We start from the raw sequence: 19,474 nt of genomic DNA on the forward strand, positions 1-19,474 counted from the left end.
CTGGTACGTATGCTTAAAAGCTAAACGGAGTTGTAAGTATTGTCTTTCCTCACCCGCCTCATCTCTCGCTACTTCTTTCCTTTTTCTATGAAAGTCGCACCCACCCATCCTATTGCCTGAGGTCATGGTGTCCCACCCCAAAAAGCAAGTCTTGGCACATTCCAGCACATACAGTAGGGGCTGCCAGCAACCCCCAAGAACACAGTCTGGCTCCGCAACTTCTCTCTTCACAATACCTGCCAAGCTCCAACAGGTGAGGACATTACTCAATCGAAAAGTTCCTTACCCACTGTGGGGAATGGCAAGTTCCTATGTGCAAATTTACAGTACACTTGATGTTGCGCCACTTCCAACTGCCCATCCGTACGCCCCCACAGTGACTGTGAGCCAGCCATTGTACCATGGAGGAGGAGGAGGGGGGGGGGGGGGGGTGGAAAGCAAGATTTATTTGATAGTTAAGTTGCACCACCACCACGGTTTGGCAGAAACAGATTACATATAATCTGTGTCAGGTAATCAGATTACAACAATAAGTCATTTAAATCAATCAGATTACGTTGGAAAAAATATATATTTGTAGTTACACCAAAAGCAATTTTAAGAAACATTTGCAGAACACTGAATAACTCATCTTTAGAAATGTATGCCTGCATGTCTGTTTTTTTTTTATTCTACTTTTTTCTTTGAGGTTTTACTGTTTTTCTGACAGTAAAATAGTTTCCTTTTTAATGCTGACGCATGGTTAATGGACTTCGCTTCCTTTTTTACTTACACTGCCTCCTGAAGACGAACATTTTGAGTCGTAGGCTCATCTTGCATTAGAAGAGCGAAATCCTCAGTGTGGTCGTGCATTTAAAACGAAAGCAACGCAAGAAACACAATCCCTCAAGTTACACAAGTAACTTGAATTAAGCATTTGATCAAATGTAAATAATAAATATGAAATAATCATTAAGTGTTATTATTTAATTCAAAGCTATACAAACACTATTCACAGATAAATTGCAATTTTTTGCAAGTGACTGTTTTTCACAGTCATATGAACCAATGCTGTGCAATTCACCGCCTGTCTGCACTTTTCAGCAATGTTTCAATTATACATTTGAAGATATGCTTTGCAGAATGTTGCTGCTTGTACACACTTAGCCTCTGACTTCAGTCTCGCAGGTAGCCACAGCAGTCCCATGGTGCAGCAGATCTTGACACTGGCCTGCCTTCATGCATGGGAATGGAGGGCTGTTTAGCAGGAACAGGCGGTGACACATTGTCTGCCTAGAGGGCGCTGTTCAGCTCTGTCTCTGCAGAGGCACAATGGGGTTTCTTTTACTTAGGTTCTCAGAAAAGCACTTGAACTCCATTGTGTGGACTTCTGATGTCCGCAGTTGCTATAATCTGCAAAGCTAAATGAAGAGGATGCAGGTGGGTAAGCTGTGCTTGAGTGACATGAAGACTTCAAACTACATATGTTTTCATGAACTACATAACATTACAGGGTGCCTTCTCTTCAGTTTTACCAAATTATCCAAAGTCCAAATGAGTTGTTTTTCGGTGGGAGGCTGTCTGAGATGATGTCAGATATTTTTATAGCAATGTCGCCTTTCAGCCCAATTTGAACTGGTCCACTTCCCTGCCAGACGTCCCACATGTGATCTGCATTTGTCATTACTGTCTGAATGATGGTTTTGATTAATTCTAACCGAAAGAGAAGACAGTAGACAACAATCCCCGTAAAGACACGGCCACATTACCCCCTAACAAATGGTTGATATATCTAGTATGAGTGTGCAGATGTGTATACAACTGCTGGCCTACCTATGTGTCAGCAGCGAGAAATAAGTGCTCGTGGTTGTAAATGTGTAATAATACTCAACCCTGACACTCAGACAGAATGTTTTGTTTCTAAGCACAACCCTCTTTGGCTCTATGTATGTACTACTTACAAGGGAACATGTCAACGTGAATTTGCATGTACCTCCCTTCACCGAGACTTTTCAGTCTCAGTATTTTAACTATTCACTATGGGTCATAATCTGATGACCCAACTGATCCTCCTGGATCTGAAGAATATTCTGCCAAAGGTGTTGACTAAAGTCAGGGAGCATACTATGGTTGACCAGGTCAAAGTGAACACTTTTTTATAACTAAAAAAAAAAAAAAAAACTCGTGTGAATGACACTTTAATTTTATTGTAGCAGACCAAAATTCAACTCATTTATTCGGCAATGTGTTGACTGCAAGAGCCAAATAACAAAAGGATGGGAAAACACAATTAAAATGCACCCCAATAAGTGTGTCCATAAAGTGTCTCGATTGTAAATTAAATGTAAAAATCAAGCCTGCCTCGTGTTCTCAGTGTAGCATAACGCGTACAGAGACAGGAAATTAAAATAAATGGATTTAAAAAGCATTAAGAACTCTACTCACCCTCTTTAGGTATACGGAGTTTTCAGCTGTTATTTGCCTCTAAAATGTGCCAGCAACGTTAATTTAATGTTAGCTGACTGGCGCTATTAGTTGTTATGGTTACAAGCGCTAATGAGTTGAGTGGTGCGTTGGGACCACGCCGGTCAGTTGAACATCCGCCAATCACAGACGAGTATCCACGAGCGCATTGTTAACATCTTTTCAGTTGGCAGGAAACGGAATAAACTTTTCGTCAATAGTCTTTAAATTGTAACACAAGAAGGTTGCACACTCGTAATCCAAGCGCATAGTCAGGATGTTACCAAATCTAATATCACGAGCGCACTGCTCCCAGAGGATTTCGACCGAACCCTGAAAACTTGAGAAATGACCGAATATGCATGTTCGTCTGTGATGGCCACCTGTCCAAGGTGTATCGTCTTTTAGCACCTGTGGGCTCCACGCGGACACTCCGCCGACATGCTCACTGACGCTTGCTGTCTGAAATCATACACGGCCCAAGCTACAAGTTGATGATCCATTTGGGATGCTTTGTTTCTCTTGTTCGATTGTTAACTGTAACGGGCATATTTCCCTGTTCCAAGTTTGTTTCACTTTTGTTTTTCCAAATGTCTGAATACTCGAGGCTTTTTTTTTTTTTTCCTAAGATTACACAAAGATTGACCAAATTTGGTATAAAAATACTGGAATGACTGTATGTTACTCGAGGGTTTTAGGGTAAATCCTCCTGGCTTTAACCCCCAAATTCCTGGTTAAAAACAAAAAGCAGAAGACCTCACAAGCCAGGCTGAACAAAAGTTATAGCAGTGTTGACAACATCAATGATTCAAACACGGTGGACTCAACTGAAGTTTCACAGAAGATCTGCAAACTGTATGGATTCATACTGGTGGGGAGAGCAATACGTTCACAAATAAGTTTTATTTAAATTTTTTTTATACACATAACCATATCCAACACATTTTATATTATCATAAAATGACTCTTCTCCTTGTCTTTTACATAAATCAAAAATTTGTATATTAAGACTGCAAAATAGTACTCCTGTTTTTGTATATAGCTTTGTACACATACAAGTGACAACGCATCCATTTGCTTTTAACGAATGCACATTTCGGAGGGGAGGGAATAAGAAAGGGCAGCCATAAGCAGAGAGAATACAAGGGCTCTAGCAAGACGGCAGGCTAGCAGGTAACACCACCACCATGTGACCAACACTGACCTGGGTTAAAATGTTCAGTCGGACTCTTTGTACCTTTTGGCAGATCTGACATTTCACTTTGAGTCCGCATTTTTCACCAAAATTAATTGGGTTAAATCCCATGGAAGGGAGTTTAAACAGTATTTGAACCAAAGTCTTTTTCCACAAGCAAGCCCCCTAAGGTTGCTTGTGTTCCAAGAAATAGCTTGGAGCGCCACACGTAGCAGTACGATGAAAATATAACCAAATACGCTTTAGGAGAAAGTACAGAACAACAAGAAAAAGAGAGAGAGGGAAAAAAAAAAAAAGTCAAAAAGTCAACGTGATTGAAAATTCATATCGACATCGCAGATATTCAGGCTTGATAAAAACACCAGCTTACGCCCCCCCCCATCGTGATCTCGGGAAATAAAATACACATACAGTATTAGAGAGATAATAAACCATGCTATATCATCCCATGAATACATTTTGATCATTGTTTTCTCAATGTCAAAGACATTCTAGCATATATTAGGCCTCCACAGGATATGCCTCCTCCTCCTCCTCATGTGAGACATACAGCGCAAGACGTGAATTCAAATGTACGCTGGAAAAAGAAAACAAGCATGTCAACACAACCGGTATGCAGATCACTGAATGAAAACTTAGAACGTTCAAAAGTACACCGATATACTGCTCAGGAATTCAAAAAGACCAACCATTGACAAACTTTAGTAGCCACGAGTGTCCCCTTTGGTTTGCGATACTTTACACAAAATCATCTTCAGAGTGATCGCTGATTTGCCAAAAAGTAAACGCGACTTCTTAAACGTTTGTCCTGCACTCCACTCGCGAACTACAGTATCGTACTGGAGGAGATTGAGAGGTCTCTGCCAAGACCATTTTAGCATGAATAATTCAGACAAAATTGCTTTTCAATCAAAATAGTTGCACTCACCTCCAGTAAACCTATACAGAGTTTGCGAATAAGTAATGCGCTCAGATTTCCCTCTCATTTACCGCCTGACAAATCTCTTCAGCAGGTTAATAAAAGACCCCACAAGCCACAACCAACCATCACTATAGAAAAGATAAACACAGAATATTCAACAATACAAAACAAGTTTGTCAATGCATGTTCTGCTGACACAGTGGCAGCCCTTCAGTGCTTTACATTTTCTGTACCAGTGTGAAAACATGAGCTGTGGCTGCTCGAGACACTGTTGTGGTGGAGCTGCGGTCTTACGATACAATGACTAAATGGGCCCTGCTGCTGGTGAAGAAATAAATGAAAGGGAAGCCAAAACCATTTTACCCAAGAGCAAGATGGAAAAAGTGCCAGAAAGTGTGGTGTGGCTTGTGTACGCAAAGTATATGTATGTGTGAGGGCAGTGCTGAGGGCGCAAGGGGAGGCATCACTCAGTGGTGCGGGTGGGAGTGCTGGGCTGGTTGAGGCCCATCGTTCTGCACAACCAGCCGGCAAAGTCCACTCCTTCCACTTCTGCTCGCTTGATGAACGTGTGACTCTGAAACCACAAGGAAACTTGTGTTTGCAATGGAAGTACCGTCAATGTTGGTTCAACAAATAAATTTGCTCGGTTCAAGCAAATTGTTCAGTTACCCACCATAAGCATCTTCAGATCTGCCCTCTCAGCTGGGTTTTTAATCAAACTGCAGACACAGAGGAAACCAAACATATGAATCAAACATCCATTTCTCTTGTTGATATTCATATCCACTATAAAGAAAGTATTTTACTCATTGTTACTTGATCGTTTTACTTTCAGTGTACAGTAAAACATATGCATGGAATAAGCTCACTTCTAGGTTTACAAACAGTGCAAACAAGAGGATTTTGTAACATCCAAAGTAGTTGGGAAGTCCACTACATGCACCTTAGTCTTGTGGAAATTTGAAGCATGTTATATTCAGAATGATGCCATTTTGTTTTACATGAGGGAAGCAAATTCAGAGATTTGGATGGAAAGATGTTAGACAATAGTTACTTAAAACATGTTAAAAGACTAAACCGTTTTTTCTAAATTGTGTTGGGCTGTTAAACTGATTTTCAGCAATTTTCTGTACACTTCTAGAACACAGAGGAACTGAGTATAAAAGACTAGCAAAAAGCTGTATAATTGTACTGATACAGTGTTACAAATAAAAGCTACTCCGCTAGAGTGGATTAGCTTCAGATTAGCTGCAAGCTAACTAACAGGTCTTCCTTGACTCAACAGGAGTATTGCCTGGATGCCAGATATTGCAGAACTTGGACTGTCCACTTAAGTAATATGTGAAAAATAAATAAATTAACTCATTTAGTTAAAAAACTAAAGGCTGAAATGGGGTACCATCGCAGATCTGGCGACACACCAGTTGAGACATTCAGATTTGCAGCCGGTGAATTAAAGGAGCAGGTTAACCACATGTACCGTGGTCATTATGAAATTTTACGGGCACCCAATCCCTGGAGTGCACATCGTAGATTCAAGGGCGGATTATAGTTCTGCGTCTATCGTCTTGACGTGTTGCTTTGCTCTGGTCGCGAACCACTTTTCATGTTATGGTTCTGCAACCTCGGTCTGGAATTTCTCTGGACGCACAGCAGTTTCCCCTCGCGAGAATTTCGGTGGGCAGTGACGAGAACTTCGGGGGCGCTGGCGGAAGTGTTTATTTTTCAAAAAAAAAAAAAAGTGTATGCAAGATATGGATCTGGAGTTGCTCGACATCGAAGAAGAACAGCTTCTTTTATTGGAGTTGGCGAAAATGCAAAGGAGGAAGCCACACAGACAACCGGAAAGGCACACCGAGGACCATTCACAGCCGCTTTTGTCTGTGCACTTCCGTTGGTGGTCTGCGTGCATCTGTCGCGTAGTCAGGATTTTTCTGAGGTGCATGACAACGCGCGCAGAGCCTCTGCGTGGGGGAGTGGTCAAGATTTTGACGATCGCAGAGGCTCTGCGTCCAAGCGTCAGAGGCTTTGCGTCTGAAGCATAAATCAGCCTTTAGGCTGCACACCGATTCCAAGACTAAAAGTTTCAGCAGCAACTGGTTGGTGGATAAACTGGGGCCAACACCTGGCTCCTTTTTCATTTGTTAGTTTTCCAAACTGGAGACCGTTGGAATGGACGGATGCAATGCTGTGACTGCAGTCCTGAGTCTCTCCTTCCATCGCTGATGTGGTCACGCTGCACCGAGGCTCGAATTATCTACAGGACTTGACAATGCAGCTGCACCATCTGACAACATTGGCAACAAAGCTTGACGGGGACTGAAATATCTAATATCGTCAGTATGTGTTCATGATTTGACGTCTGAGAGTTTGCTTTGGTTAAAACAAGCTCAGTTTGACCCATTAGTGTGGCTCACGTGAGCTGACCCGAGATCTGTCTATCAGGTCGGAAAAACGCTTCGCATACTTTTCTGTGACGTGACGGACTCAGAAGGGAAATCATTTATTTCCGTTTTACTCAGATTTTAAGAGCAGGCCGGAGAACTATGGATTCCTCACCATTTTGTCACAAAGTCCTGGAAGTCACTGGTGAAGACACCGTGCGGCAGTTTCGGTGGGGGCTGAGGAAGAGAAGCAAGAATCAAACATCAGAAATAGAACTGAAAGTAAGTGTTAATATTTCCAAACCAGTTATTTCTCTAACCTCATTCACAATGTAGTCCAAAAGCTCAAAGATGGCCATGGCAGGTCGACTGTCCATCCCATGTCCTGTGGTGAATTTGCATATAACAGACATCATTTTAATTAACATTACTGTAAATCAGATGTAAGACAAGCTTTTTTTTAAAAATTTTTTATTCAATCAAGTGTGTAGGCTTTTATCTTCCAAACCTGATTTGAATAAAAAAAAAAAAATCGTTACTGCTAACTCTGCATCCGATTCTTTTGCATTTCATACCGCTAACAGGCCTGCCAGGTGGTCTAGGTCTCTGCATGTTGGTGTGAGGCTCTCCCTCAGCCCCATCCATAACGGCACGTCCGAAGATGGCTTCCAGCTCTTTGGCGTCTGGTGGGGGGATGGGGTAGCGGCCAATCGCCAGCTCCACCAGGGACAGCCCCATGCTCCATACGTCAGACTGAACTGAGTAGTGAGTGCCCTGCAGTCTCTCCGGCTGTTGAGAAACACACAAATACATCAGAGAGAAAGCAGGTAGAGCCAAGATGCTGGAAGGCGAGAGTGTGTGCGGGAAAAAAAAGCACAGGAAGTAGAGGAGAGAAGTGGGAAGGGGAGAGGAAGGGGGGGGGTTATGGAGAGGTGAGGTGTGGTTAGGGCAAGAGGACAGAATAAAGAGGTTTGGCAGGAAAGGAAGAGCAGATTTAGTCAGAAGGGTGAACAAGGACAGGTGTGTGCGTGTATGGGCGTGTTAAGAATTACAATCTCGGGGAAAGGACCTCTACTCCAGCGATGCTTTAAAGGATGAGAAAGAAGCAGCTTGTGGCACTGTATCCACCAGGTGTTTAAGATTGGGGAGATAGAATAACGAGAACGCAAGAACAGTTGTCTCCCTAACTGCCAAAGAGCCCTTTCCTGGGCACAGCCCTCGCTTCTTGGCAGGTTGAGTAAGGGAGGGGCAGAGGAAAGGAAGGCGGAGGGCAGAACCAGTGAACAAGAGCCATGTGAGAGGAGTGAAGAAGGAAAGTGGGGATAGGGCCAGAGGAAAAGGGGTGGGGGCGCAGGCGTTGCAGTGCTGACTCACAGACATGTAGGAGCGCGTTCCAACAAAGGAGTTGGCCATGGAATCTATGAGCTGGCCGCTCACACCAAAGTCGCACAGCTTGATCTCCCCACGAGAGTTGACCAGGATGTTGGAGGGCTTCACGTCTATATGGCAGGGGGAGACAAACAAACAAGAGACACTTAAAACTCGCACTTTCATACTCTACTGAGAAAAAAAAACACAAAAAACTGAGCAGTGCAAGGGAGGTGACATAACTAAAGAAGCAGCAATCAAACATCTTGCAACTTTTCTGGTAATATACCACAGTGCCGTGCCAAACATTTAGCCAGTAAAACAGGCTGTAATTAAAAATATTGCTATGAATAGTTTTTAGCGCCTAACTTCATATAAGCTGCGCCAAGTTCTCCAAGATGCATGTTGGCTTGTGTTGACAGTGGCTGCTACCAATAACAAGGAAAATACTTGCACAGAGGAAAAAATGACAATTCGAGAGGCATAAAATGCTTTTAACAAAAAGTCCTCCACCTCCACATTTTCCCTTCGCAGTTCTGGTTCTCCTGATTGTAAACAATAGCAATGAAATAAACCATTTGGTCATAAACAGACAACTTACAGAAATGACCAAACTCGTGTTGTATTTTAAAAGGAAAGCTGAGAAGTGATGCAGTTTATCAGTGGATTTTAGGTGTCATGCTGTTCAGTGCTTCCATGAGTCTCGTTTTTTGTTTGAGGTGAAGTCTGCAAAAGACGTTGATGAAGATTCCCAATTATGGTAATCATAAGAGCTTGAATAAGGACAACTGGACTTCTTCTTGGATCATGAACACGTTTCACCTCTCAGCCAAAAGGCTGGATTCCCCATCTTAATTTTTGCATCACAAAAGAGCCTGAACGATCATTTACCTGGAAAATACGACATATTTCAAAGGGTGAAGTGGGAGCATTCGGCAGTTCGCAGGACAGACGCAGGCAGACTACAAGCTGCGCAGTTTTAACTGTTTCCGACCACGTTGTCATGAGAACAATAAAAAACCATTTCAAGTAAGTTGTATGCCGCAACGGCAGCCAGCTCTGCGTTTGTTGTGTTCATGTTTTTAGCTGTTAATGAAGGAGCGGAGCTGTGAGCCCGTCTGCCTGCAGCAGGGCTGGAAGTTCGGGCAACTGCAGGAGCTCGGCGAAGATGGCGAGACTGGTGGCGATGCTGTAGCAAACTCATATCCAATGAAAAATACTAAGTTTCGTATTAATTAGTAAACAACTATCTTTTTTTTTTTTTTTTAGGACAACCTGATAAAAGTGCATAATTTTACATGCACATGTAAGTAGAGTACATAGTGGATACATAATTTTGAGGTGCTTGGCAGGGCTGTTGTTCATCCATCTTGGATACTGAGCAATATTTCCTCTTTTTTTTTTTTTGTGAACTGAAATTCCATGCTACAAATGCATTGGGGACCAATCAGATGCTTCCCTGGTGGCAATATGTAACGGGTAAGAATCTAAACATCCAAAGGGCCCAAAACATTTCCACAATACTGTTTCAGCTCCTGTACGGAACAACTAGTGGAGATATGTACATGAATGAGATTACATGCGACTATGTCCAAATGATGCAATGTTTTTCCCATTTAAAGGTAGGGTAGGAGATCCTGGATTTTGAGTCCAGCGAAGCTGCATTTTGAAAATACACAGGTAAAAAGTCCCAACCCTTTTCTTCACTTTCCCCCCGAAGGCACGCCTCTAGAGTACATGAACGCGCACGAAGGTGCACAAGCGCTGTTCTGACAGCAAGCATCGATCGTTGTCGTATTTAGTATTTAGTTTATGCTAACTATACGTTTAATAATGCTAGGTGCTAGTCAAGCTGGCTCTAGTTTAGCTTCCTGCCAAGCTTCGTTCACGGAGCAGGGTACGTGCACAGGGGGAAGGAGGGGGAGGGAGGAGCAGATTGCAGTTTGATAGACGGCATCAGAATCCAATCATTGTGAACGGTCCGTTCACAATGATTGGATACTGTTTTTCCTAGATTGTACGTTCTAGAGGCCACTAAAACTTTTCATATTTGTGTCAAAACTTTTAATTAATTGGTTGCAATGAGGGTGTGAAGAGTATTTCAAGCAATACGTAAAAAAATGTTCCAGAAAAAGATCCCCTACCCCGCCTTTAAGCCAAAAACAACCGTACTGGAGGTTACATAAAACACTTTTTGCATACAACAGAATTGTTCAGAGCAAGACTACAGCCGACCATGAGAGCTGCAGGTGACACACACAACAGCCCCCACCCCCACTGCTTTTGTTGAGCCTCTGTTATAGAGAAGCCCAGTCCTCCACATACCACATTTATCACCAAAAAACATCCTTCAAAAAAAAAAAAAAAAAAAAAAAAGGAAAAAAGAAAGGCTGAGCCCTTTAATCTGTCCTCTGTGGTGTGTGTAACACCACCGCCCCCTTCTTCTACTGACCAAGGACATACGAAGAGTAACTGAGAAAAAAAGAGGCATAAAAGAGTGGGAGAACGATGGAGGGAGACACAGAGGGAGGGGTCAACAGGGCGCGGCTGCTCTATAATCACATCTGAGAGGCTGTAATTACCGCCTGTGCTCAGACAACTCCATCCTGGAGTACCACTGACCCTGAAGCACAGTCAAACTTCACAGTCCTGCACCATGCCCGTCTGACCGCTCCCTTCAACAGGGCTTCTCAAAACAGCACACCCATGACTCCTCGCTGGTGTGTTGTGGAAAAACCTCCCGGCCTTCGACTTCACCGAGGTGTGACTTGTGATTTAGTTTGAATGCAAAGCTGTAATATGCTACAAACGTCTTTGATCAGGAACATGGCAACACTCCCACATGATAGCTTGCATTGTGGTGAGCGCGGTAAATAAAAGTCGAAACAGAGCATATCTAGGAAAACAAACGAAGAAAGTTTATATGAACCTGAATGAAAAAAGGCCAGAGGAACACTGGAATCAATCCAGTGTGTGTAATTACTTAAAATGCGCTAACCTGACGCGTCAAATGGTTTGTGTCACAGAACTGGAGTCGGTGTTTTTGCACCAATTGTCCAAGTAACAAGAGTTCCATTAAGAAGTGACCAGAGAAGAGCAGGGTAATTTTTATTCTTTTTAATGACTTTTTACCACCCAAATGTAATGTAACATGATCAGAACTGCTGCTGGTTGTCTCGACAAAACTTCACTACTATTAGAAGGATTGGGAATCATCATGCTTCCCCCAGCAAGCGATAAAAGTATTTAGATTGCATTAATGCTACGGAGGCTGCAAATGTCATAAAATACCACTTAAGAGTGCAACCACAAATGTTGCTCTTTGTGCTCATGGATAATGGACTCAAAAGGCCATACATGGTGAATACACATCACCCTGTTTTTTTTTTATATCATTCCCTGCAAAAGCATTTCTCGTTAGATTTAACAGACCTACTAAAATATTAATGTCTCAAAACAGTAAATTTGTGTTAAAGTATGAATGCGTATCATCACAAGCAAGTAATTCTGCTAGCAACTAACTGATCTCCAGTTTAGTTTCCTTTTGCACCGACATAAAACGCTGCAGAAAGAAGTTTGAGGGAAATGTAAATTACCAATACCGTAATTGTTCAGTCCTAACCATAAACATTCCTGGGATATGCTGTAGTGTAGCTCATTTTTCAAATACCTACACGCAAGCTACAACAACTGGGCCACCGTGGCACTGAAGACGGTTGTTTACAAACTGTTATTTAGTTCTGACATATCCAATTGCTTTTCACTGTCCTTCCATCTCCAACTAATCTCCATCAGTGTTTTGGTGAAGACCCTACGTGCGTCCTGTGCGCCAAGCCAGCCTCCCTCCGACACATACTCACAGGGTGCAAAACCAGCCTCACCCAGCGACGGTACACTTGGCGCCACAATCAAGTTTTGAAGAGCCTTGCTTCCACACTGGAGGGAAAACGATCCAGCATCAATTCCCTACCGCTGCCAACATCTAAAACCTCATGGGGAACTGCCTTTGTCCGTGAAGGGGCCACAGCTGCCAGGAGTAACTCTAAACCATCAGAGAGGAGCCAGCTGTGCCCAGCACACGACTGGAAGATGCTGGCAGATGTTGGCAAACAGCTGGTTTTCCCATCAGAGATCGCCACTACCACCTTGAGGCCTGATCTGGTGCTCTGGTCACCCTCCCTAAAGAAGGTATACATGGTCGAGCTCACTGTACCCTGGGAGGACTCCATAGAGGAGGCATACGAGCGGAAACACCTGCGGTATTCCGAGTTGGCTGCAGAAGCTCGACATCAAGGCTGGAATACCGAAGTCCGCCCAGTGGAGGTTGGGTGCAGAGGCTTTGTGGGAAAATCTGCCACCAAACTTCTGAGGGACATGGGACTTAGGGGCCAGAGCCTGCAAACACAGCTGTCAAAGACGCATCAGAGGCAGCCGAAAGGAGCAGCCAATGGCTTTGCCTGAAGAGGAACAACCCCAGTTGGGCCCCCAAGTAGTGCAGCACGAGGTATGCGGTCAGCCAGCCTAGGCCTGACTCAGGGAACTGGACGCCCCTGCCATGCATAGTGCCCTGAGATGTCTGCCAACAGGCTAATTGGGCTTGGGACGCAAGCTCAGGACTGATCACCCTGAAGCTGGCCGCCTCTGGAGAGGGTGTATAGTGTTAAGGCCGAAACACCCCATGACCCAGAGGTACACTACTGATGATGCGTACCCGCAAATTCCTTCTCCTTCAAGTCCACCAACAATTCCTCAAAAAGCCTCCTCCTCAACTGCTTCGTACACTCAACACCCTTCAAGTCGATTGTTTGTGTCACAAGCCTTCATTTCTCCTTCAAGTCCACCATCCGCCATTCACCTAATGTCAACTTAGCGTATGTGTTCGCACAAGAATATTAACACCTCATTCTGTGTTTTCTGGAACCACTTGTAACTTTAATTCAAAGTTTGTATGTTGAGGCCTAAAATGCATTTATGGTAAATGGACTGTACTTGTATAGCGCTTTTCTAGTCTAGCTGACCACTCAAAGAGCTTCTAACTACATGCCACATTCACCCATTCACACACACTCATACAGCACGTCTATGTCTATACACACACAACGTGGGGTTCAGTGTCTTGCCCAAGGACACTTCGAAATGTAGCCTGAGGAAGCCGGAGTCGAACCACCGACCTTCCGATTGGTGGGCGACTGCTCTTCCTCCTGAGCTACAGCCGCCCACTCCTTGCTTGCTAGGTGGACGGAGTAAAAAAAAGAAAAAAAAAAAAACGTCAGAGGTGCGTACAGGTTTGTGTCAAAAAAAAAAAAAAAAAAAAAAAAAGCCAATTCCAACATGCACTCGATCAAAAACACCAAACTTGTGTTGGTCCATCACCTCAGATTTGGCACATACCCACCCTGCTGGCGTTTGTTGATGGTACTGAAAATCGGACAAATTAATTATGAAGGACTGCTGCGTTCCAGTAGTGTCCGAAATACATCAGCAGCCATATATCCCCGTCTCTCCGTTAGCTCCCTATAAAGACTAGATAGGCTTGTGAGTGATACCAAACACAGCCTGAGACCAGAGAGTGTTCTTACCTCTGTGCATAATCTGGTGCTTCTCCCGCAGATAAGCTAATCCCCTCAACACCTGAAAACCAGAGACACAACATTTAAAACAAGTTCACACAAGGCACAACGTAGAGTCCACACACACAAGAGGCTTTCTCTTGTACTGATAACAATAAATAATTAACATTCTGGTGATTCCACAATTACACTTTAAACATAATGCAAGAGTAAAGGGCGCAAGATAAGGCGAGTCCTACTGCATGACTGGACAGCTCACATTGGCTCACACACCCACACTGTGCAATGCAAATGCAGCAATATATTAATCTCAAATGTTAAGCAGAAATCTTTGCAGGAGCACCTAATTCAGCAACGACGTTTAAAATACTTGAAACAATACTTAAAAAAAATCTCTGGTAAAACTAAACTTTGAGAGTTTTAAAATGTACAAAAAAAAAATAATAATAATATTCATGAAACATGAATAATGTACATACAGCTATGCTAACATTTCCAAGGATATCTTCTGGGATTCTTCTGGCTTCCTTAAGGACCTGGTCCAATGATCCGCCATCCTGTAGAGAACAAAAAGTGACTTTATAGGACTGATGATAAACTACACATTGCTTGTTGAGAATACATGCTTTTCACAGCTGTATAAGATTCTTTTCTTGTTATTAAAACACTTATTCCCAATCCCATTAATGGCTGTTTGTGTCTCTTACCATGTGCTCCATACAGATGCTGATCTCTCCATCACTGTAAAAAGCTCCATAGAATCCCACAATGTAGGGAGAGTTGCATTCATGCAGCACCTGCAGCTCTCTGATGATCTGGTTTCTGATGGCAGGCTTTATTTCCAGGTGGATCAACTGAGGAGGAAAAAGGTTAAAAAAAAAAAAAGAAAAGTGAAACGCTGTTCAATTTGGGGTCACGGATGAATGAAAAAGTTAAGAAACAGCGTCAAGCCAAACTAGATTATGACTAGTATTAGCAATGTCAGCACACACACTGATCAATCTGCATTGAAGATGTCTCATGACAATTTACGAGAAAAAAAGCAAGTTCCCATATTTCCAAGTCGTTTCTCAGCATCTCAACAATTTCTAGGGAAGAAAAACCCAACTGACATGTTGAAGCACATGCTAACACTCGAGAGCCTCAAGCCTGAGCTTGCTTGAGTTGCTGCAGCAGAGTGTGATCATCAAATCGACTGCTCAGGCAAGTTTTTGTTTTTTTTGGGGGGGGTGGGGGTTTTCATTGTTACATATGTAGCTTTACGTTTAATTATTTTCAACATGAGGCCAGACACCCTACAGTAGGAAAATAAACCCAATATGACTCTGCCACATTTGCAGTCATGACCTCGAGATATATGTGCTATTTCTCCATCATCAGTTTTCTTACTCATCACAAAAGCAAAAAATAAAAAAAGTAATATGTATTAGCTACAACAACAGCTACTACTGTTTTTAGTTAGATGTTGTTTTCAGATAACTTAAAGCTCACATTATATATTTAATAGATTAAAATGAACCTCTTCTGTTTCCATATTTTTGTGCAATACATGGTTCCTGCTGATGAGTTAAAGGAGCCTCATGCATGTTGGTCAAGTGCAAAAACCATCAAGCTTCACCTTTCGAGCCATGACCAAACCCGAAGGTTTATGGCGGACCTTGTTGACCACTCCACCGTTTCCGGCACCGAGCTCACATATAGGGTCAAAATCTTCATCTTTCAACTCCCCGACCTGAGCTTTCTGGGTAAGAAAGGCTTCCAGTCGTTTCCTCTGTTGTTCATCCAGGTCCAACTCACCCAGCTTCTTTTGTAAGGCCTCGAGGTTGGCTCTTTGAAGGAGGAGACATTTGTATAAATAAAGGTAAGTACACAGGCGGAGGGAGATGAAACACTGGTTATTCTGCAACAGCCTTGGGGTCCAAAACACAGCAATGACGGATGGAACAACATGATGCATGAACATACACGAAAAGAATCTTCTCAATTGTTGGGCTATAATCCTCGTGAACACCATTTTGTGCAGTCCCCTCTGGATAAAGTTTACTTGTGTAACACGAGCACAACTTATTTTAAACTTACAGTAGTGGTACTTACTCAGATGCCGCATCGATGGTATTGGAGGTGGCCTGTCCCTCGCCAATGGGCGTAATGTTCAGGGGAACGGGTCTTCTTTTGGGAGCCATTATAACAACACCTAGCCTCACAGACTTTCCCAATAAAACACTTTTCTGCAGAGAGCTGGGCAGCTGCTGGTCTAACCTGTTCCTTGTTCTAAAGTCAGTCTGTAAAAGCAACAGGATTCGCTTCAGGTGGCTAGGGAAGGATGCTAGCTAGCGTTAGCAAAGTTAATGTACTTTCGGTAGCATGTCAGTTTGCCAATTTGGTCAAAGGTATCATGCCAATAAGCCCTTTAAAAGTCTTTTTTTCTAATATATTTTAAATAAACACGTTTCTTTTATCCGGCTTCTTCTGGGTTATCTACCTGCTGCTGCTTCCCATTAGCCACCTAGCAGCTAGTAGCTAGTGCTAGCTCCTAGAAAAAAAAATCGTGCTCTGCGTCTCTCAGTCTGTGCTGCAGCCCGCTCGCCTCTCAGCTTCTACAAGTCCACTGTGCGCCTCGGTTTTACCGGCAGCTACACCAGGAGACTGACTGCTAAAATCCCTACAGGGTCCGAACAGTAATCTTTCCGTGTTTCAGCTCAGTGCGCGAGGCTCTGAAATGCACAGGGCTTGCTACTGACCGCTGGAGCCTCAATACAGGAAACTACAGCTGCCTGCAGCACATACAGCACCAAACCTGTACGACACCCACAGGGAGTATGAGCCCTGCATAAATAGCGCGAGACTGAAACTGTCAGCCAAGTTCATACGAGATATGTCAAATAAAATAAATCCCACGAGGGATGTACGACGTGTGTTGTTTATAACAGCTCCGGTAAACTTTTCTTTTTTTCTTTTTAACGATGTGCAAGCCCAGTTCAACCAACCGTTTGAGCCACTCTCTGCAGCTTTATGCATTTAATGTCAGTTGATGCACACGCAGCAAGGTACGTTACTGCCACCCACTGGCGACCAGAGGGAACTGAAGATCTTTAACAGTACAGAACCAGTGTGAAGTACCATTAATTTATAAAAATAAAAAATAGTTTTATAAAATAAAAACACAAAGCATTTAAATTAAACTTGTTCGTAAACTCAAAAAGCGAGTCATCTTTGCTGGACTGAAAATGACTGCAACCCGCTGGAAGGCACCTCATTCTCTGAGCACCCAGTCGATGACTCTCTCTCTTTTTTGGACGTCATATACGTGGAGCTTTCAACAGCTTGGATTAATGGTGCTAATGATAGCACCCTTGACACCTGGCGTAGCACCTCTACTCTTTAAAAAACATGCTGTAAATTGTTTTTCCCACTAGCTCTCTCACCTCATCTAATGCTTCAAGATATAAAGTTCCTCTTGTCTTGTCAATATATGTCTGTATATGTATGTTATTTTATTTTTACTCTTATTTTGTTATTTTATATATATATATATATATATACATTATTGTAGTATTACTATTATTATCATCAATATTTTCGCTGTGTTCTCCCATGACACGTTCTTACATCTTGGGCCAACTATCTTTCTTTGGGAATCCATTCTAATAATATTGTATCCTCTGAAATATTTCTGTTGGAAAATTTGATCGCAACAAAATAAAAAGTTTAAACTTGTTCGGATATTTCCTGAAATCAAATTTAGAGTTTTCAAAGTGTAATTGTTCTGTAGCTTATAATACAAAGCATTAACGCTTTGCATTACACTGCATTTGTTGAACGTGTCGTGGCCTTTTTTTTTTTTTCTGGCAAAAACTCAGAAGACCAAAATAAATATCAAATCGATCTCAGTTTTATACACAAATGTCTGCCAACTAATCCAGAGTGCTTTGCAAACACATTTTCTGTATAGAAAAGGCTGCAGATGGAGAAATTTTGGACCGGCAAAATCTGTCCCCCAGACTATTACACTGATCACTGAAAGGTTAAGACTTGCTGCCTCAATTCTATTTTTACAAATCTTTCTACAAAACAATCCATTTGCTGATATCCTTGTTCAATTAAGCTTTTTCTAAGACAATTTTACAGGTGTTATTCACATAACTTTTCTTAAAGCGGTTTCGAGTGTGCTCGTCTCAGTATTTCAAACATTTTTGCCCAAAGTGAAAATAACAATTACGCCTCTCTTGAAATTTGATGCTATTAATAGCAAGACAGTGATCACTGTGACAAATGGGTGTGTTCCATCATCCTGACACAAGACAATAAGTGACAGAGAAAGTAGCCACTCTGACTGGAGAGTGGTGTAAAACCAAAGACTGACCAATTTCACATTTAAAAAAAAAAAAAAAAAAAAATACACGAGCAGGCAGGTTTTTAAGAACCGATTTTAATTATTTCAACACGTCAATAACAGTTGTTAGAATACGATCATTTCAAATTTTACAGTTTCATCCTCAACAGGCATCAAATGCGTCCCCAGATCTCAGCGTTCGGTACAGGACATGACAATCCACACTTTGAGCAGTCCTCCCAGTTCTCAGTGGCATCAGCGTTCCAGTGCCGTTGCCCTCAACAGCTTCTTATTGTCCATTTGCCTACAAGAACAACTGGAGGCAATTGAAGGCTTAATAAAATATTATTTAAATTTTATTGTCTTTTAATATGAACATGTAAAAAAAAAACCACAACAAACAAAACATGTACATCATGGATTGTAAGCCTCTGCCCATGCTACCTTATGCATTATCATAAGAGATGTCACTACAAAAAAATAACAAAAAACAAAAACAAAACAAAGACCAGACTCTTAGCTCTCGCTAGCTCCCAAACCTACCTGCAAATGTATCTGGCTCAGTTCCACAGTAGCAACCTGCACCGCCTCATCTTTAGCCACAAGGCAATGAAAAGGTTAGACCCACTCAGATAATGATCAATCTAAACATAGCGGAAAAAAAAAAAAAAAAATATCGTGTCATTTTTTTCCAAATTCAAACTGCCTTGTTAGAGGCAATCACTAGAGTTCTTTACACCTATTTTTGCTTCAAAGCTCCTTATATAGAAGGTTTTAATCAGGTTTTGACAGGTCAAGTCCCATCAGTTTTGTGTGGATTCTCAAACCGTTATTTGTATCGATTTATACATATCAAAGGAAGGGAGAAAAACGGTAGACGTGATTCAACTCCATCTGTTTTTTCCAATCATGAGCTGTGTCCCAGGATGTACTTATGCGAGAAGGCCTAGATTGATGAGTAAATGTCATTCCCTTGTACACGAGGCGAAAAAAGGAAAACCAGAATCTTTTCTGATCCAACCGTAACGAGGGGATGATGCACGGAAAGCATACCGTACAGAATTCCTCTGCGTTATAACCCATCATGCTTTCTAAAAGTGGAGCAGGGCTGTTGTTTTTTCGGATCCTTGATTTCTACTTACTACACAAAGGTTTTTTTTTTCTCAAATAAATCAACATCTGAAAGTATCAAAAGGAAAGTGCTGGAAGCTCTAGCAACACGTTTTTAATCGTGAAACGAATCCGAAGCCGGCATTTCTA

General features: G+C 42.3%; 1 protein-coding gene across 1 annotated transcript; it reads right to left on the reverse strand.

Annotated features, from left to right (window-relative positions):
• Window positions 1-3,326: 3,326 nt before the first annotated feature.
• Window positions 3,327-16,855, reverse strand: map2k2a (mitogen-activated protein kinase kinase 2a). Its single transcript, XM_075485167.1, has 11 exons — window positions 15,976-16,855; window positions 15,500-15,710; window positions 14,589-14,735; window positions 14,361-14,438; window positions 13,891-13,942; window positions 8,318-8,442; window positions 7,519-7,732; window positions 7,264-7,328; window positions 7,119-7,180; window positions 5,233-5,278; window positions 3,327-5,133 (listed from the first exon to the last, which is right to left on the reverse strand). The coding sequence occupies exons 1-11, from the start codon at window positions 16,062-16,064 to the stop codon at window positions 5,023-5,025; spliced, it is 1,200 nt and encodes a 399-aa protein (XP_075341282.1). The 5' UTR covers window positions 16,065-16,855; the 3' UTR covers window positions 3,327-5,022.
• Window positions 16,856-19,474: the final 2,619 nt, after the last annotated feature.

This window comes from Odontesthes bonariensis, chromosome 15 (genome assembly GCF_027942865.1).
Source record: "Odontesthes bonariensis isolate fOdoBon6 chromosome 15, fOdoBon6.hap1, whole genome shotgun sequence".
Classification (NCBI taxonomy): domain Eukaryota; kingdom Metazoa; phylum Chordata; class Actinopteri; order Atheriniformes; family Atherinopsidae; genus Odontesthes; species Odontesthes bonariensis.

Coding starts and splice junctions, on each gene's coding strand:
- map2k2a (XM_075485167.1), bottom strand. CDS start 16,064: ATGGCTCCCAAAAGAAGACCCGTTCCCCTGAACATTACGCCCATTGGC. Junction 13,943..14,360: donor TTGGAAATGTTAGCATAGCT/GTATGTACATTA, acceptor TCTGGTTTTCAG/GTGTTGAGGGGATTAGCTTA. Junction 5,134..5,232: donor CAGATCTGAAGATGCTTATG/GTGGGTAACTGA, acceptor TTGTGGTTTCAG/AGTCACACGTTCATCAAGCG.